Below are 19157 nucleotides of genomic sequence, written 5' to 3'. Positions count from 1 at the left end.
ATGTTGCTCAGTCAGTGACACCAGCTGTAGTTATTTCTGTGTGTGTCCTGGATAGAGCAGACTGTGTTGTGTGAAGGGGAGTTAGAGGTTTCGGGGCCTATAGGGAAGCCATCACGGTGCCGCAGTTTGTGGATACACGTCGTCCTCGTGCTTCGGCCCAAACCAACCACTTACTACAGGTGTTGAAACACACTCGCTGTAGTGTCTGAGTGGTTTCATGAGTTCTGTCAAACTGTTTGGTTGTCTTGGCCCCGTCGACTCGTCCTGATCCCTTGACAGAAATCACATTACACTGCAGCTGACTAAAGTGAAGCCAGCAGGGCCCGGTGAACTGCTGACTGCCTGCACTCGACTACATTTCCTTTGTGCTGCTCTGTTTCGAGGGATTGATTTGCTTTGCCAGCTCGTGTGTTTTCGGGCAGATGGAAAAATGTGATTATAAATGATTAAAAAAAGATTTGTTGCATTGTGCCAGTCTTTAGAAATCTTTGACAGCTAGTTGGATTCTTACGTCTCTTTCTCCACAGGGTGAGTTGGAACGCCAGCTCCTGCAAGCCAACCCCATCCTCGAATCTTTTGGGAACGCCAAGACAGTGAAAAATGACAACTCGTCTCGATTTGTGAGTTTAAAGGATCATTATCTTGATTTAAACCTATGTACATGTTGTATTTCAAAGGGAGCTCTGTTTCTGCTCCCAGGTTCTTCATTTTGAGCAGCCCAGAAGAGCTTTGTGACCTTTTTAAATATGTTTAGCCTTTAAAAAAGATTCTCACATGTTGGACATATTTATGTATTATTGGAGTTTTACCTTGAATGAACTGGTTTACTTTAGTTCTATGATTAAAAACATATACTGCTGGAGAATATTGCAGTGCTCGTATGAAATCAGCGAATCAGTGAAAGGATTTTTCTCCTGTCAAGAACATTTTGCATTTCTCTACAGTCATTGGCTCCTCATCCAGTTTGAACCTGAAGCCACAAACCAGATAGCTTAGCTTAGCTTAGCTTAGCACAAAGAGTGGAAACAATAAAAACAGCTAATTAACACATTAAACAGTTCTCTGTAGGTTTTTGCATGAATTTAACCAAATAAATCCACATAAATATTTTTGTTGCATTTGGACAGAGTCCAGGCTAATGGTTTCCCTTTGTTTCCAGTCTTTATGCTAAGCTAAGCTAACCAGCTGCTAGCTGCAGCTTTACTCTCCTTATTGACCAAATTGTTCTTAAAGGGATTTTACTTTGAAATGTGTAACTTTAGAATATTGATTAAAAATAAGAACTTAATTTGTAGGTCACGTTCGTCTAATAATTTCCTAAAAATCCAGTAATGAAGCGAAATATCGTATCTGTAATATTAAGTTTGCTGTCATAGATTTGTGAATGTAAGCATTTTATTTTGTGTGTGTGACTAAGTAAACACTGTGGCCTGGATGAACCACTGTGGGATTGTGTCCTCATGAATCAGCTGCTGTCAGACAGATATTCTCTCACACACACACACACACACACACAGTCAGAAACCACACACACGTCTGACGTTCTCTCTGGTCCGTTTAACCTGACTCTTCTTAATAAAGACATTTTGTTCTGTAACAACCCACAAGGTTTGAAACACACCAGCATCCAAAGAGGGGAGATTTAACCTGCAGAGAGTCAGGAAAGTCCACAGGTGGTTTTAACACATTTGTTGTTGTCATCTTGTTTCCTGCAGGGGAAGTTCATCCGAATCAACTTTGACGTCACAGGCTACATCGTCGGGGCCAATATTGAAACCTGTATCCTGGTGAAGGGGATGGACTGAGGAGGATCGTCTGCAGCACAACAAAGGCAGTGAAAATAAAGAGCAGACAGTGGTTAAGACTGTTGACTCACTATGGTTTACGCTCAGCCACAAGAATGCTTCAGTGTGTTCCTGAGATGGAGCTAGAGTGCACAGAAACTTCCGTTATTTGTAACTCAATTAAAGCCTGGTGAGGAGAATAGTCAATACGCCTCCTCGAGGTTCACGTCTAGAAAAAATAATGAATCAAAACCCAGAAAGTGATTTTTTTTTTGTGTTTCTCTAAAACGCCTGAAGGGCAGTTGCTAAGATCTCTAACAGAGGTCGCTCGAGTTTCTTGTCCTGGTTTCTTTGTCAGCCCTTAACGTTTGCTCTCAGACCTGCTGGAGAAGTCCAGAGCCATTCGACAGGCCAAAGATGAGAGGACCTTCCACATTTTCTACCGCCTGCTGGCCGGGGCTGGAGAGCATCTCCGGAGTGAGTGTCTGCTGCTGCAGGACTAAACTACAGACAGCTGGCTCCAATCAGGCAGCGAAACAAAGCTTTCTCTTTTTGATTTGTCTTGTTAGAGCTGAGGAGACATCATGTTCTTCTTATGAGCTACTGAATTTAAATCATCCACTTATTAAACTAAACTGTTGCCTCAAAGAGCAAACTCACCAGGCTTCATGGTGCAAATCAGCAACAGCAGAAGAGGGTTTTTAATAAAAGTCCTGTTAAAACCATCTTTGCTTCCCTTCCTGCCACAGCCGACCTGCTCCTCGAAGGCTTTAACAACTACCGCTTTCTGTCCAACGGCAACATTCCCATCCCTGGTCAGCAGGACAAGGAGAATTTCCAGGAGACGATGGAGGCCATGCACATCATGAGCTTCTCCCACGAGGAGATTATCTGTGAGTTTCAGCTCCAGATTTCCCCCTAAACATTTTAATTACAAGCCTTTCGTTCGTCTCTTAACTCTGCCGTTACCTCATCTCCCCCCTGAGGTCAATAAAGTCAGACCTTTTCCTTGTTAGGCATGTTGAAGGTGGTGTCTGCTGTGCTGCAGTTTGGTAACATCATCTTTAAGAAGGAGAGGAACACCGACCAGGCCTCCATGCCTGAGAACACAGGTAGACACACACACACACACACACACGGCTCACTACCGTCTGACTCATGACCCCAGAAAGTGAGATGACTCTGCACCAACAGGTGGTGGAAACAGTCCGCTCATGTTCGCGCTTTATTGGAAACATGATTACACTGAAGTCAGGTTGTGTGTGTCGCGGTAATGAAATGCTCGTAATGTCTGGATTGTGTCAGCACCATCTGATGCTCCTGCTGTCTGGACTAGATTTTTAGTCGCATACCATAGAAAGTCCAGTGAAATATGTGATGCAATTAGTTTTATTGAGTGTAAACACACTTCTGAGTTTAGCTTTTTGGGGTTTTGTTCCAGCCAGGATTTGCATTTGGCTGCACCCATGTATCCTGGATTGTTAGGAAAGACTCGGGCAGGTTTCTGTTGCTCTCAGATGGTTCTCGGTTTATTATTTGAACATTACGTTTCATGCTTCCTCGCTCTCCCAGCGGCACAGAAGCTCTGCCACCTGCTTGGAATGAATGTGATGGAGTTCACTAGAGCCATCCTCACCCCCAGGATCAAAGTGGGACGAGACTATGTGCAGAAAGCCCAGACCAAAGAACAGGTAAGGCTCAGATCTTTGTTCCAGGGTCATCTAGATCACTGGTCTGATGTCACATGGTGATAAAACAGCAACACAATGCTTCTATTGTTATATTTGCTGTTGTCAGTCGATGCAGCTCACCATGTCTTAACACTGTTTCATGGTCGCTCCCTCGGGCCCTGTGCTCTTTGTTTCCCTCAGGCTGACTTTGCTGTTGAAGCTCTGGCCAAGGCCACATATGAGCGGCTGTTCCGCTGGCTGGTCCACCGCATCAACAAGGCCTTGGACAGGACCAAGCGCCAGGGGGCGTCCTTCATCGGCATCCTGGACATAGCCGGCTTCGAGATCTTTGAGGTGCTGATTGTGGCGCTTTAACTGCCTTCCAGCAACTGGATTTTGTATTGGAACTTTTATTCCTGTACAAAATCCAGTGATCATCATATAATCATTGGATTTTTGTTATTCATGTCTTAAGTAAAGAAAATGTACTGATTGATTAAAATAAATAAAAAGTTCCACTTTCCTTTTAGCTGAACTCATTCGAGCAGCTGTGCATCAACTACACCAACGAGAAGCTGCAGCAGCTCTTCAACCACACCATGTTCATCCTGGAGCAGGAGGAGTACCAGAGGGAGGGCATCGAGTGGAGCTTCATCGACTTTGGCCTCGACCTGCAGCCCTGCATCGACCTCATCGAGAGGCCGGTGGGTATTTTCTATCTGTGTGTGTTTGTGTATTGTCTGAATATGAGTAAATGTGTGTTAAACTAAATCTCTCTCCTCAGAATAACCCCCCCGGTATTCTGGCTCTGCTGGATGAGGAGTGCTGGTTCCCCAAAGCCACTGACAAGACCTTTGTGGACAAGGTGCTGCAGGAGCAGGGCACTCACACTAAGTTTCAGAAGCCGCGTCAGCTCAAGGACAAAGCTGATTTCTGCATCATCCACTACGCAGGGAGGGTACGTGTGTTCTGGTTGGACCTGTGACTTTAGTACACACCTCCTGTTATATGTAATTTTGAAAGCCATTATTCATGTCCCTTCTGAAGCCTCACATTCATGGGGGCTGGGTCCCTGTGGGACGACTCTATTTCTGGCCTCTTCTGGAGCCTTTCTCTGAGGCCCAGACTCTGCTCCTCCAAAGGCACAGTTAACCAGGTCACTGCCTGAAAACAATAGACCAGTTGTCGTGCTGCTTCTGCAGGAAACCCACATCTGGTTCACATTGGTGTGAGGTTGAGTGTTCGGTGCTTGGTGGTTACATAACGGAGGTTTTCAACTTTCACCTTTGTGCCGTCTGCAGAAAAATGGTCCCGCACTAGGTTCCAGAGGGGACGCTCGTCAGTCGTAGCATGAAAGCTGATATCACCCCAGAGTGATGGTCTAATTTCCCAGGTTTCCCTGTCTCTTCTTACACGTGTGTGTGTGTGTGTGTGTATGAACACAATGTTGTGTCTAAACACCACAACAAACAGGTGAACCCTCAGATTCAGCCAGAGATTAGGCATCAAATATTCGATACTGGAGCCAGGATTACATTTGAACTTCACCAAATAAATCCTGCATGACAGAGTAATACAGGAGAGATAAGTGCAAACAGTGCGAGTTTGCTGTTCCAGGATTCTGATGAAGCCCATATGGAGACCTTACATTCCTCATTTCAGGTTGCCGACTGTGTCAGTTACTTGTTCTGCTTTAATTCAACACTCTTCCCGTGTGTTAGATGCCTGAAAAACACACATGAGTCAAAGTCAGCATCGTGTTACAGAGACTGAGCTCATCGAATCAGAACTGACGGCTCTGTCAGTCGAGCGTTTTAGCCCCAGTTATGGCCGAGCTACAACACAACACTCATTTTTATCCTGTCAGTGTTGTAGGAGATTGCGTTGGAACTTTTCACTACTTAATTGTATGGTGCCAGAAGGCACATCCAGCACATGCCTGTAAGTTAAAACAGCTGCTGAGTGGTATTTGGAAACTGAGCTCGAGCCAGATCCAGCTGTCACGTAAGACATACTACACTCTGCTGCAGACAGGTGAAGCAGCAGAGCGGCAGCAATTTATCAGAGACAGAAAGCCGTTCGTCTGGGAGTGTGTTCTGAAAGCAGTTTGGTATTTTACACTGAAAGACATCGGAGGTCAAAGTTCAGGAATGATATTTGGTTCAATATGGAGACGTGAGCCCATCTGGGTTTTGGGTGCAGGTCACTGTCCTGAAACTATTTTCATTTTGTCCTTTATGATTGGAAAAAAAACTCAGACGCCACTGTGTTTGTGCAGGTGGACTATAAAGCTGATGAGTGGCTTATGAAGAACATGGATCCCCTAAATGACAACGTGGCCACACTGCTGCACCAGTCGACTGACAAGTTCGTGGCCGAGCTGTGGAAGGACGGTGAGTCAGTGCAGCGGAGGAGTTTACCTGCTGAATCATTTCGAATCAGCTTGAATTTATGAGTCCGGGAGGATGTTCGGACTGTCACGTATGTGAATCTCTCGTTCTCTCTTTTAAAACATGACCTGTGTGCTCGCCAATGTGAGCTAAACCACAGCCAGGACACTTTTCATCCAGAGACAGATTCATGCTAGTCCTGTGTTTTCTCCCCCCAGCAAACGCACTGCTAACAGGTCCATGAGATGGGAACCTTCATATCATAAGATTTTAATTTAATGCTGGACTAACTTTCTCTTCGTTTAATCAGCAGCCTCAACAGCCGAACACTAGCTTTAAATGATAATATGCATGTACTGTGGTGCTGCAGTGACGACCTGATGTTTACTACTCAGTCCTCTATTTTAACAGTGACATCTTGTGTGTTTGTGTGAGTACTTTCAATGTGTGTGTGTGTGTGTGTGTGTTTGCATGCTTCCTATTTCTCTCTCACTCTCCAGTCTTCTTTCTCTGTCTGTAGACATTCAGACGTTTCAGAGAGCCTCTTTCTATGACAATGTGTCTGGGCTTCATGAAGCTCCAGGTGACTGATAGTAACCTTTAACCTTTGTGTACCACTGGCTTGTTGTCATCCTGGGCACTGCAGGTCTCATTGGTTCCCTGTTGTGTCACGGCCGCACTGTGCACCCCTTTAAAAGTTTCCCTCTGGCTTTGCATGGCTGTGTTCTTGTCCTATTTCAGTCCTGTAACACTAAAACCTCTGTCTTCTCTCGGTGCTGCTGGCCTGCTGCCACTATAATCAGCCCATGAGCTACTGCTTGAATGTTAATCCAAGTCAGATATTTCCTTTTGGAACCACACACACATACAAAAGTTTTGTTTTCTCATCCAAAATCAATTCCTCCAGTGAAAAACAAAATCTGAGACATGACGCAGAACAAAAAGTGCCTAAAAAAGGCAAACAGCTTTTATCCGTTCAGTGTGTAGGTTGCAAAGCTGCAGTGTCGAGTGTCATGTGATCATGTTTTCTTTTTTGGATCCCAACCAATTTTAGGACATTGACATAGGCATTGAAATTGGTTTTATTTGTGCTTTTTTTGTAACATGGTTTGAACTAATGTGGCCAAAAATAAACAGACACGTTTACATTTGCTGTACATGCATATCTGCATCTCATCAGTGGTTTAGTGCTAATGCTAATTGCTGTTAGCAAGTAGGTTTCCATTTGTTTTAGTCTTCATCCAGTCGATATTAAATGTTCTAATGTATGTTTTTGTAATTCAGGGTTCCATAAACTTCCAAAATGTAGTATGCAGCACAGCAGCACAGTGCAGCATATCTAATACAGGTTACATCTTTAAGAGTTCAGCTTGGTGAACTTCCATCAGGTAGATCCTACTTTAAAATAATGTTTGAATGAAAGACAGTGAGCAGAACGTGTCTTCATGCTTTATCACAAAAACAGAAACGATTCAATCCTGCTCTCTTGACTCTGATGCTCTCCACACGTGACTCAGTTCCCTCCTTTTCCTGTCATTGTCCGTCATCAGTCGACCGGATCGTGGGTCTGGACCAGGTCGCGGGCATGAATGAGACGGCGTTCGGTGCCGCCTACAAGACCAAGAAGGGCATGTTCCGCACCGTGGGCCAGCTGTACAAGGAGCAGCTGTCGAAGCTGATGGCCACCCTGAGGAACACCAACCCCAACTTTGTCCGCTGCATCATCCCCAACCACGAAAAGAGGGTGAGTCTGGAGTTACCCTCAGCATTTTGCCACTGAAGGTTCTTGTGGGAAGATTTCTGCTTTTTCAGTCTCCATGTTCTCCTCTTTACTCCTCCTCCACCCACAGGCTGGTAAACTGGACCCCCACCTGGTTCTAGACCAGCTGAGATGTAACGGTGTCCTGGAGGGGATCCGGATCTGCAGGCAGGGCTTCCCCAACCGCATCGTGTTCCAGGAGTTCAGACAGAGGTAATGTCCCACCTCAGCAGTGAAATAATATTATTGCCATAAACAGCCTCATGTATAAACATGTGAAGGGATCTCAAAGTGCACTTTATCTGAAGAAACCTGCTTTTGAACTGATGGTTCTGGTTTCATCTGATTTTCTTTCCTCTTAAAGTGAAGTTTGATGGTTGTGTGTCATCTATCTTCTACTTTTAATGGTTTTAGTTAGTGTGGAGCTAAAACTGAACACTGTCCCAATGAGTCTGTCCTCTCTGCTCTGCTGTGTCCAGGTATGAGATCCTCACTCCTAACGCCATCCCCAAAGGCTTCATGGATGGGAAACAGGCCTGTGAGAGAATGGTAAGGACTTGGGTCTCACTTTTGGAAGAATCAACAAGGCTTTGGTTTTTCACCTGATTAGTTTTCCTCTTAATAAACACCTGTAGCTTAACTAATGAGATCTATTCACTCTAGACATCTGTCTACCCCTGATAGATTCAAGCCCTGGAGCTGGATGGAAACCTGTTCCGTATCGGCCAGAGTAAGATCTTCTTCAGGGCCGGAGTCTTGGCCCACCTGGAGGAAGAGCGGGACCTGAAGATCACTGACATCATCATTTACTTCCAGGCCGTCTGTCGAGGATACCTGGCACGCAAGTATGTGTTTGTTCAAGGCTGCTGCCTGTTTGAACACAGAGGTGGGTTTTACCGTTTCTTACCCACCTTTGTTCTCTTCCTGTGTCCCTGTGATCCTTCAGGGCCTTTGCTAAGAAGCAGCAGCAGCTCAGTGCCCTGAAGGTTCTGCAGAGAAACTGCGCCGCCTACCTGAAGCTGCGTCACTGGCAGTGGTGGAGACTCTTCACCAAGGTGGGTGTCACTAGCCTCCAGCAGCTGGTCAGGTTTATGAGTAGAGATCATCCTGTGAATCTCCTGTATATGTGCACCTGCAGGTGAAGCCTCTGCTGCAGGTGACCAGGCAGGAGGAAGAGATGCAGGCTAAAGATGAGGAGCTGGTCAAGGTGAAGGAGAAGCAGACCAAGGTGGAGGGAGAGCTGATGGAGATGGAGCAGAAACACCAGCAGGTCAGCTACAACCACAGCACTCCTCTGCAGCGTCATTACCAAATGCTAATGAATTGTAGTGAGTTTTTTAGGATCCACCACTGCAGGTTTTATTGTTTCTGTGCAGTTAATGGAGGAGAAGAACATCCTGGCGGAGCAGCTGCAGGCAGAGACAGAGCTATTTGCAGAGGCTGAGGAGATGAGAGCACGTCTGGCTTCCAAAAAGCAAGAGCTGGAGGAGATTCTTCATGACCTGGAGTCCAGGCTGGAGGAAGAAGAAGAGAGGAGCCAGGGTCTTCAGAGCGAGAAGAAGAAGATGCAGTCCCATATCCAGGTGTGTCCTCGTGCAACAGCTAAAACTAAAGGCAAAGGCAAAGGCAAATTTATTTGTATAGCACCTTTCATACACTACGCAATTCAAAGTGATTTACAAGGCATACAATTACATTAAAAGCATTAAAAGCATTGAAAAGAGCATTTAAAAATAAAGACATTTAACATAAAATAAATTTAAATCAAGTAAACTAGTGTTATACACTATATTTAAAAAGGTCGAATTACTAAAAAACGTTAGCTTGCTAATTGTGTTTGCTGCTTGCTTGTAGGACCTGGAAGAACAGCTGGATGAGGAGGAAGCTGCCAGGCAGAAGCTGCAGCTGGAGAAAGTCACAGCTGAGTCTAAAATTAAGAAGTATGAAGAGGACATTTTGCTGCTAGAAGACCAGAACTCCAAGTTCCACAAGGTGAGAGAGAAAACTCTGAAAGCCTTTAGTGAGGCTGGTGGTTCTGGGTGGGAAGAGACATTGTGTAGAATTGTGAAGGTCGGTTTTAAAAAAGAGAAGGATCTCACAGTGAATTAAAAATATGCTGATCCAGAGGCTGCCTGTGTTTCTTTCTCTCCTTTAGGAAAAGAAATTGATGGACGACCGAATTAACGAGATGACTTCAATGCTAGCTGAAGAAGAAGAAAAGGCCAAGAACTTGGGCAAGGTCAAGAACAAACAGGAAATGATGATGGTCGACCTGGAAGGTAAAGGAGTGAAGAAAAACACACCAGAGGTTGAATGAATCTACAATCAGATGCTTTTTATGAAACCACTGCATCTTCTATTCTCAAATCCAGAGAGACTGAAGAAGGAGGAGAAGACCCGTCAGGAGCTAGAGAAGGCTAAGAGGAAACTGGATGGGGAGACGTCCGACTTCCAGGACCAGATAGGCGAGCTACAGGCGCAGATCGAGGAGTTCAAAGTCCAGCTGAGCAAGAAGGAAGAGGAGCAGCAGCTGCTGCAGACTCGGTACGAGAATATGAGACAAACCTGTTCAGCTCTGGTGAAAGCATTGTATAACTTTGTATGTGCTAAATATGGATGTGATTATTGAGTCACTGAGGTTCTGCTGCATGATGTGCCACTCTGAAATAAGTGCTGCGTGAAGTTCCCACCTACAGTTTTAAATGGCACATTTATCCTGCAGTGACGACCAGTGATATTATCCTGCAGAAGCAGCCTGTAAGTGCTGGCTGATTATTGTGCTCCTGAGGGGCCTGCTGCCTGTATTTGTTCACTCGTCCTCACTGCACTAGAACAAATGTGGCGTCTGTGTGTGTTTATAAGTGTAGGACATAAAATACCAAACTATAAGTGTAGGACATCCTGCAGGAGCATCAAAAGTCGTCTTTATCATACAGTGATTTTAAAATTGTCTCTGCTGCCACCTGGAGTTCACTGTTGAATGTAGATTTTTTTTTTTTTTTAGTTTTTAAAAAATCTATTTATTAATCCACACAGCTTATAAGGAAACAGAAGCACTGCAGCAACTTTTCATTTTATTTATCTGAGATTTAGTGGCATGTTCTTCAACGTTCTTGTTGTTTAACAGGGGCGAGGACGAGGTCAGCCAGAAGAACAATGCTCTGAAGCAGGTGAGAGAGATGCAGGCCCAGCTGTCCGAGCTGCAGGAGGACCTCGAGTCCGAGAGACAGGCCAGAAACAAGGCTGAGAAGCTCAAGAGGGACTTGAGTGAGGAGCTGGAGGCCCTTAAGACTGAACTGGAGGACACCCTTGATACAACCGCTGCCCAGCAGGAGCTTCGGTACTTCACTTTCTTATTTTCATTTAACAGAGTATTGTCTCTAGGTCAGTTTGGAAAGCTAAGACTTCTGTGTCTGTGTTCTCTGTAGGACCAAGCGTGAACAGGAGGTTGCAGAGCTGAAGAAAGCCATTGACGAGGAGACTAAAAACCACGAGGCTCAGATCCAAGAGATGCGACAGAGACATGCCACAGCATTGGAGGAACTGTCTGAACAGCTGGAACAGGCCAAGAGGGTAACATAACTTTCCACAGCACACACAGCATCTAATATACAACAGAGGCGTGTCACAACACTATTGTCTGCTGGTCGCTGTCCAGTTCAAGGCTAACCTGGAAAAGACAAAGCAGAGCCAGGAGAGCGCCAACAAGGAGCTGGCCAGCGAAGTCAAGAGCCTGCAGCAGGCCAAGGCCGAGTCCGAGCACAAGAGGAAGAAACTGGAGTCTCAGCTGCAGGAGTTCATGGCCAGAGTCACAGAGGGAGAGAAGGCCAAGGGGGAACTGGCCGAGCGCACGCACAAACTGCAGGTGAGTCTAATAGAGTGAAATCAGTCCAAGCCAGGTTTTTGTTTTTGCAATGAATACAATAAAAACAGAGTTGAGTTTTGTGTTTCCACAAAGTATTGATATAAAACCTGCATTTTTTTTTTTTTAAAAAAACTTTAGAAACAAGGAACTGAAAGAAAAAGCAAATCAGTTTTATTTTAGCTGTTCAATATTTACAGCAAATTTCAACTCCCATGTCACAAGATGCAGAAAGCTCTTTTTTTTTTTTTGTAGAAAATACATTTATTTATTTATACTTATTTATACTAATGAATCTGGACCAGATCAGGTAATGTCATGATCTGATGCTTTGCTTTAGTGTAACGTGTTCTGGTAAATTACTGTGTGATATTACATTAGTTATTGTGATCACTGTATTATAGATTCTTAATATAGATCCTTAGAAAATAACAGACAAGTACAAATATACAGGGCATTTGACTCAAGAAGATGATTTTAAATGTCGACACAGACGGAGTTGGACAATGTGTCCGCTCTGCTGGAGGATGCAGAGAGGAAGGGGATCAAGATGACCAAAGACGTCACTGGACTAGAGAGTCAGCTACAGGACACACAGGTGAGGTGCAGGTTCTCTGAGCGTTAGTCTTTTGTATGAGGAACACTTCACTGTTAATCTCACTGGACTATTGATCACCGTTCTTTAGGAGCTGCTGCAGGAGGAGACGCGGCAGAAGCTGAACCTCAGCAGTCGTATCCGCCAACTGGAGGAGGAGAAGAACGCTCTGCAGGAGCAGCAGGAGGAGGATGAGGAGGCGCGTAAGAATCTGGAAAAGCAGACGTTGACTCTACAGACTCAGGTAGGACATGTGGCCTCTTCTAGGAAACAGTTACGGAAGTCTTACTTGTTTGTCAATTGTCTCGTGTTTAAAGCTGTCAGACAGTAAGAAGAAGCTGGAGGATGACGTGGGAACGATAGACAGTCTGGAGGAGGCAAAGAAGAAGCTGCAGAAAGACCTGGAGCTTGCCAACCAGCGTCTGGAAGAGAAATCCATCGCCTTTGAAAAGATGGAGAAGACAAAGACTCGTCTGCAGCAGGAGCTGGATGATCTAACTGTAGACCTGGATCACCAGAGACAGATCGTCTCCAACCTGGAGAAGAAACAGAAGAAGTTTGATCAGGTGAGTAGACATTGTTTTGGGGATATACTTCACAGATCTGTATGAGTTTGTACATTTGTCCTAAAGAGATATTTTAAATACGGCTGTTTAATCCCTTGGAATTACAGTTAAGTTGCAGTTCTGAGTCACAAACTACGTTTAGCTAAAAAGCCAGTCTGAAATCTAACACCCTCCTTTGTAGTTGCTGGCTGAGGAGAAGAGCATCTCAGCTCGGTATGCTGAGGAGCGTGACCGTGCTGAAGCTGAGGCCAGAGAGAAGGAGACCAAAGCTCTGTCCATGACCAGAGCCCTGGACGAGGCGCTGGAGGCCAAAGAGGAGCTGGAGAGGCTTAACAAGCAGCTCCGCACTGAAATGGAAGATCTGATGAGCTCAAAGGACGACGTGGGCAAGAACGTGAGTGTTAGGATCCATAAAGCTGCTGCTGAGACAATAGAGTGGTTGTCCCACCAGTCACAGTCCGTGTATTCAACCCCACCAGGTTCACGAGCTGGAGAAGTCCAAGCGCACTCTGGAGCAGCAGCTGGAGGAGATGAAGACTCAGCTGGAGGAGCTGGAGGACGAGCTGCAGGCCACAGAGGACGCCAAGCTGCGTCTGGAGGTCAACATGCAGGCCATGAAGGCCCAGTACGAGAGAGACCTCCAGGGTCGGGACGACCAGAACGACGAGAAGAAGAGAGCACTGGTCAAACAGGTTTGGAATAACACTTAACACTGAATCCCAACAATTCAACAACAGTTGAATCCCAGCAGCAGCTGATGACTTTCACTGGGTCCTGTTTCCAGGTGCGAGAGATGGAGGCAGAGCTGGAGGATGAGAGGAAGCAGAGAGGTCTGGCTGTGGCCGCCAAGAAGAAACTGGAGATGGATTTGAAGGATATAGAGGGTCACATCGAAGGAGCCAACAAGGCTCGAGATGAAGCCATCAAACAGCTGCGCAAGTTACAGGTACAAATTTGACACATGTTGGAATCAGCTGCACTTCCTACATTACTCTGCAGTCACACCTTTTCCACTAACACGTTCTCTCTCAGGCCCAAATGAAGGACTATCAGAGGGAGCTGGAAGATGCCCGAGCCTCCAGGGATGAAATATTTGCAATTTCCAAGGAAAATGAGAAGAAACTGAAGAGTCTGGAGGCTGAAATTGTACAGCTACATGAGGTACAGGACAGTAGGTTAATCCAAGACCAGTATTCAGACATTTTGTGATGTTTGTGGTGTAGGAAGTTGACTTCTACTGCAGTAACTCATGATAATGCATGGAAATGAAAAATTAGATGAAGTGCTGACGTCCGTCTTTCCCTGCAGGACCTGGCAGCCTCCGAAAGAGGCCGGCGTCATGCAGAACAGGAACGCGATGAGCTGCAAGATGAAATCTCAAACAGCACCTCTGGAAAGTAAGTTGGTCTCAAAAGCTGCATCTTCATGTGAAGCTCCTTAGAAAACTCAAAGGGAATCAGACAAGATGCATTACACCTGCGTGCTGCATCAAACCATTTCCCATGTTTTTTTTTTTATTGGAATTTTATATTTAAAGCATTAATCCGTAAGCGGCTGGAACATCAACATTCCTCTGACAGCTCAGCTCTGTCTTTGTGTGTCAGGTCAGCTCTGATGGATGAGAAGCGGCGGTTGGAGGCTCGTATCGCTCAGCTGGAGGAGGAGCTGGAGGAGGAGCAGGGTAACATGGAGCTGCTCAATGACCGCTTCAGAAAGATAAGCATGCAGGTATAAACACTGGAAAATTACCTTGTGTTCTCAGCATCGCAGGAAGTCTTTACTGATCCTTCTGCTACCTCCTCCCGTCTCCCTCCTGCAGGTGGAGACCCTGACCACAGAGTTGAGTGCAGAGCGAAGCACAGCCCAGAAGAGCGAAAATGCTCGCCAGCAACTAGAGCGTCAAAACAAGGAGCTTCGGGCCAAGCTGGGCGAGCTGGAGGGTTCTGTGAAGAACAGGTTCAAGGCCTCCATCGCTGCCCTGGAGGCCAAGATAGCACAGCTGGAGGAACAGCTGGAGCAGGAGGCAAAGTGAGAAATGATTACATTTATTTTGCTTAAACAGTTCGTGTTGAAGATCAGAACTGACTCTTAGACAAATAAAACACTTTACTGGGTTTACAGTAAAACTTTCTGTTCCCTCCTCTGCTGAAGGGAGCGAGCAGCAGCCAACAAGATCGTGAGACGAACTGAGAAGAAGCTGAAAGAAGTCTGCATGCAGGTGGAGGATGAGCGCCGCCACGCTGACCAGTTTAAAGAACAAGTAAGTGTCACTGCTGTGATTGGCTGTTGAAGGTTTCTGCAGGTCTCAAAGTCTTAAATAAGCAGTAGCTACAAATTCATGCAAAAACCTTTTTAGGTGCTAAAATGTTTCAATATTGTTTTCTAGCTGCAGGCAGGAATGTTATCTTTAAATGTGTTTGTATGGAAAATTACAGAAAAGCTCAGGACAATGGAGCCAACGCTGTCATACTGTATTTATGAGTAAAACTCAAAAATATATATAAATCAATATGAATCAAATTGACCTGCAGAAACCCTGATCCTTCAGCACTACCACAAAGAGCTAAGCTTCTTAGTACTTTTAAAGACAAGGCCAGTCATTTTCAACAATCCCCGTACACAGACGACTCTCATGGTATTAGCTTCTTCATCTGTGCCATAAACCAATTAAAAACACCAGTGACCCACACCGCTGCACTGGGAGACTGGTTTCTTCATTGTGAGTATTTGTTACATACGTTATTACACAATTTTTTTCAAACAAATATTCAGGCCATATGTTTTGTGAAGAAGAAACCTGTTACCCAGGGCAGCAGTGGCACAGACCAACAGACCAATCCAAGCTGGAGATTGGCAGAGAATAACTGGTCATTGTTGGTTTACACATGTCAAAGAGGTTTTAAGAAAAAACCTGATGATATAACCATCACTACTAACTGCAGCCAAGCTACACATCAGACCTTTGTATTGTTGTCTGTGTGTGTGTGAAGGTGGAAAAGGCTAATTCGCGTATGAAGCAGCTGAAGCGGCAGCTGGAGGAGGCTGAGGAGGAGGCTACGAGGGCCAACGCATCACGTAGGAAACTGCAGCGAGAGCTGGATGATGCCACTGAGGCCAGCGAGGGTCTGAGCCGTGAGGTCCACACACTGAAGAACCGCCTCAGGTACGCTGAGCATCCAATGACAATCACTATTGGTCATTTTATTTGTTAGGGTTTCAACTAAGGAGGCAGTCGCATAGTACATCAATCTCAAACTAACCCAGTCTAATCAAACAGTCCTGCGGTAAAAGTAATTCCAATTAATTACTATTTTTATTTGAAAGATCTAAAATTGATTCTTAAAATCAGTGATTAAGCTTTTGTGACGCAGACTGCTGTTTATTTCCTGGTGTGCAAATGGACACTCCCATTAGGGGCAAGAGAAAACACCACCATAGATAAAACTGTTTCATTTCCTCACATTTTGATTAAATATTCATACATTTGTAGTTTTGTTGCTGTGTTCAAAGACACATCGAGGAAGAAATAGCAGTCTGCAGCACAGTTGTTTTCTTTTTTTAAATCTGGTCCTCCTCTTTTCCTTGCCATTGGTGTTAACAGTCTGACTTTACCTCATCCTGCAGACGTGGTGGCCCCATCAGCTTCTCCTCCAGTCGCTCAGGCAGACGTCAGCTGCAGGTCGAGGGAACGTCCTTGGATCTCGTGTCAGATGACGAACTGGAAAACAAGATCACCGACAACAACGCCAATGAGACACCAGCACCACAGCCAGAGTAGAAGAGAAGAGGCAGCCTTAACCTGTGCTCTGTCACCTATGTATCACCCCTCAGCCCAAACAGAAGCACCCAGACCCCCCCCCAGAACCTTATTAAAGGCGCTCACAGCCCCTGTCTAGATAGATCTGCTCTCCTCAAACCCATACAGCATGATGTAAGCAACCTATGTTCAGAACCCTGAACATCAGCAGACACCAGCAGTTGGACCCCCAAAGCTCTCTTTATTACCCCACTTAAGGTTGTGAGAAGCACTACTCTGCCTTGTCAAGCTGCAGCGCTGTAAGAAAAGCAACTCCCAGTAACACTCTCCAGTCTCTTCATGCACACAATACAAATAGGTTAACCTTCTGATTGAGTCCTGCTCATAATTCAGAGAATGCACATGTGTCTTGGATGATAATTAACCCTTGTTGGACCAGGATTTAGACATTTTAAATGCCCAAACAATAGCACTGCAGTGTTTTAATGGAGCACATGATGATGAAAGCAAACTATTTTCTGACTTTTTTCCATAAATCTACCACATGTATCAGTTTAGTTATCTTAGTTGAACTGTGACTGAATAGTATTTTGCAGTCCTGTGCTAGGATTGTTGGCTTGCGTATAAATATAGAAACGTGACTGTAAGCTGCCTCGTTGCCTCAGTGCTACAAACCGTTGCTCTTTTGACCAGTATTGGTTTCTGAAATGTTTGACAGTAGGTCAGTGTTGACTTGTAATCATTTGGTGTGACTGCTGGAAACAGCTCAATCACACTCTAGTTCCTCTTGCTTACTTCTTCTTCCGTGCCTTTTTTGCTCACTCAATACCTGTGTAAGCCACATATACTGTTTCTATATTGAACCATAATTTGATGGAGATATTTTCATAAAACATTCATACACTTGCATATGAATTGAGTTATTAGTAGAAGGTTCATTGTCTTTGATTTATGTCTTCCTACAGCATTTATGTTACCATAATGACTGATACGTTAAACCGTGCGGGACTCTTTGTAGATGGGTGCTATGACTTTTCTTATTGATACTTTTATACTTTGAGTTATTAAGATATAAAAAAAATCAAATAGACATCACCTGTATTTATATACCTGCTATTGTATACAGTAAAAAAAACTCCACTCATGTTTCAAAATGCTCTGTATTGCACATTGATTAACTGTACCAATGATTATGACATGTACAGTCCAGAGTTACTAGGAGTTATGCATTAAAGTCTATGGAGCCCAATTCATTCTCATCATTTTTTTGCAAAAGCTTTCATCACATACGACATAGTGAGGCAAAGGTTTTATCACATAAGGCATTCATTTCATCACATATAGTAAGGCTTTACTTTTACCACATGCTCTAAAGCAAACAAATTGTTGTATTATATCACATAAAAAAATGTTTATATTTTTTTTTCCGTTAATTGATTTAAAAAAAAATGCCTTATGTGATAAACAAATTTTTCCTTAGTATATGTGGTAAAATTAATGCCTTACTATGGTATGATACAAAACTTTTTGCCTTAAATTTTGCCTTACAAGAGTAGGGTGATTAATTATTTTCTTTTGTTGTAATAGAATTGCATGCCTTATGTGATATAAAGAATTTGCCTTACAAAAGTATGTGATACAAGTAAAACCTCGTTATAGTATGTGATAGTTTTTTGTTTTTTTTTTTGCCTTATGTGATATTATGTGAGTATATGTGTTGAAATTAATGCCTTACTATGGTACGTGATTTAAAAAAAGTAACATTTTTTATCACATACTCACGTAAAGCAAAAATGTGTTTGCAAGGCTTTACTTTTAATCAAACATCATACTAAGGGAAGATGTTTTATCAAATGCTCTTGCAAGGCAAAAATGTGTTTATCATATACTATAGTGAGGCAAATTTCTCATATTACATAATGCAAAAAAATTTTATCACATACTATAGTAAGGCAGATTTTTTGTATCATAAGCTAAACTTTTTTTAATCACATATAGTAAGGCTTTTTAAAAAAAATCATATTATAGTAAGGCAGATTTTTTGTATCATAAGCTAAACTTTTTTTAATCACATATAGTAAGGCTTTTTAAAAAAAATCATACTATAGTAAGGCAGATTTTTTGTATCATAAGCTAAACTTTTTTTAATCACATAGTAAGGCTTTTTTAAAAAAATCATACTATAGTAAGGCAGATTTTTTGTATCATAAGCTAAACTTTTTTTAATCACATAGTAAGGCTTTTAAAAAAAATCATATTATAGTAAGGCAGATTTTTTGTATCATAAGCTAAACTTTTTTTAATCACATAGTAAGGCTTTTTAAAAAAAATCATACTATAGTAAGGCAGATTTTTTGTATCATAAGCTAAACTTTTTTTAATCACATAGTAAGGCTTTTTTAAAAAAATCATATTATAGTAAGGCAGATTTTTTGTATCATAAGCTAAACTTTTTTTAATCACATAGTAAGGCTTTTTAAAAAAAATCATATTATAGTAAGGCAGATTTTTTGTATCATAAGCTAAACTTTTTTTAATCACATAGTAAGGCTTTTTAAAAAAAATCATACTATAGTAAGGCAGATTTTTTGTATCATAAGGTAAACTTTTTTTAATCACATAGTAAGGCTTTTTAAAAAAAATCATACTATAGTAAGGCAGATTTTTTGTATCATAAGCTAAACTTTTTTTAATCACATATAGTAAGGCTTTTTAAAAAAAATCATACTATAGTAAGGCAGATTTTTTGTATCATAAGCTAAACTTTTTTTAAT

At 43.3% G+C, this 19157-nt stretch overlaps 1 protein-coding gene across 3 annotated transcripts in view; it reads left to right on the top strand.

Annotated features, from left to right (window-relative positions):
• The window catches only part of LOC113141145 (myosin-10), a 42618-nt gene extending 24992 nt beyond the window's left edge, over positions 1-17626 (top strand). For 2 of the 3 annotated variants that reach the window (XM_026325381.2, XM_026325384.1), the window contains 36 exons: positions 528-620; positions 1716-1779; positions 2163-2261; positions 2534-2677; positions 2801-2896; positions 3357-3475; positions 3656-3808; positions 3985-4158; positions 4239-4412; positions 5733-5847; positions 7395-7588; positions 7695-7816; positions 8083-8152; positions 8288-8448; positions 8550-8658; positions 8742-8873; positions 8980-9186; positions 9458-9595; positions 9759-9882; positions 9976-10147; positions 10731-10943; positions 11032-11176; positions 11262-11468; positions 11959-12063; positions 12152-12304; positions 12378-12626; positions 12808-13020; positions 13106-13318; positions 13411-13572; positions 13659-13787; positions 13935-14023; positions 14231-14354; positions 14446-14654; positions 14778-14886; positions 15617-15789; positions 16251-16404. In XM_026325381.2, the coding sequence (XP_026181166.1) occupies positions 528-620; positions 1716-1779; positions 2163-2261; positions 2534-2677; positions 2801-2896; positions 3357-3475; positions 3656-3808; positions 3985-4158; positions 4239-4412; positions 5733-5847; positions 7395-7588; positions 7695-7816; positions 8083-8152; positions 8288-8448; positions 8550-8658; positions 8742-8873; positions 8980-9186; positions 9458-9595; positions 9759-9882; positions 9976-10147; positions 10731-10943; positions 11032-11176; positions 11262-11468; positions 11959-12063; positions 12152-12304; positions 12378-12626; positions 12808-13020; positions 13106-13318; positions 13411-13572; positions 13659-13787; positions 13935-14023; positions 14231-14354; positions 14446-14654; positions 14778-14886; positions 15617-15789; positions 16251-16404 (5307 nt within the window). Of the gene's footprint in view, positions 1-527; positions 621-1715; positions 1780-2162; positions 2262-2533; positions 2678-2800; positions 2897-3356; positions 3476-3655; positions 3809-3984; positions 4159-4238; positions 4413-5732; positions 5848-7394; positions 7589-7694; positions 7817-8082; positions 8153-8287; positions 8449-8549; positions 8659-8741; positions 8874-8979; positions 9187-9457; positions 9596-9758; positions 9883-9975; positions 10148-10730; positions 10944-11031; positions 11177-11261; positions 11469-11958; positions 12064-12151; positions 12305-12377; positions 12627-12807; positions 13021-13105; positions 13319-13410; positions 13573-13658; positions 13788-13934; positions 14024-14230; positions 14355-14445; positions 14655-14777; positions 14887-15616; positions 15790-16250 lie in introns of all 3 variants that reach the window. The other variant, XM_026325383.1, reaches the window with a different exon arrangement.
• The last annotated feature ends 1531 nt before the right edge of the window (positions 17627-19157 follow it).

The sequence above is a fragment of the Mastacembelus armatus genome, chromosome 8 (genome assembly GCF_900324485.2).
Source record: "Mastacembelus armatus chromosome 8, fMasArm1.2, whole genome shotgun sequence".
NCBI classification, from domain to species: domain Eukaryota; kingdom Metazoa; phylum Chordata; class Actinopteri; order Synbranchiformes; family Mastacembelidae; genus Mastacembelus; species Mastacembelus armatus.
This window is presented reverse-complemented; position numbering and strand designations above follow the sequence as displayed.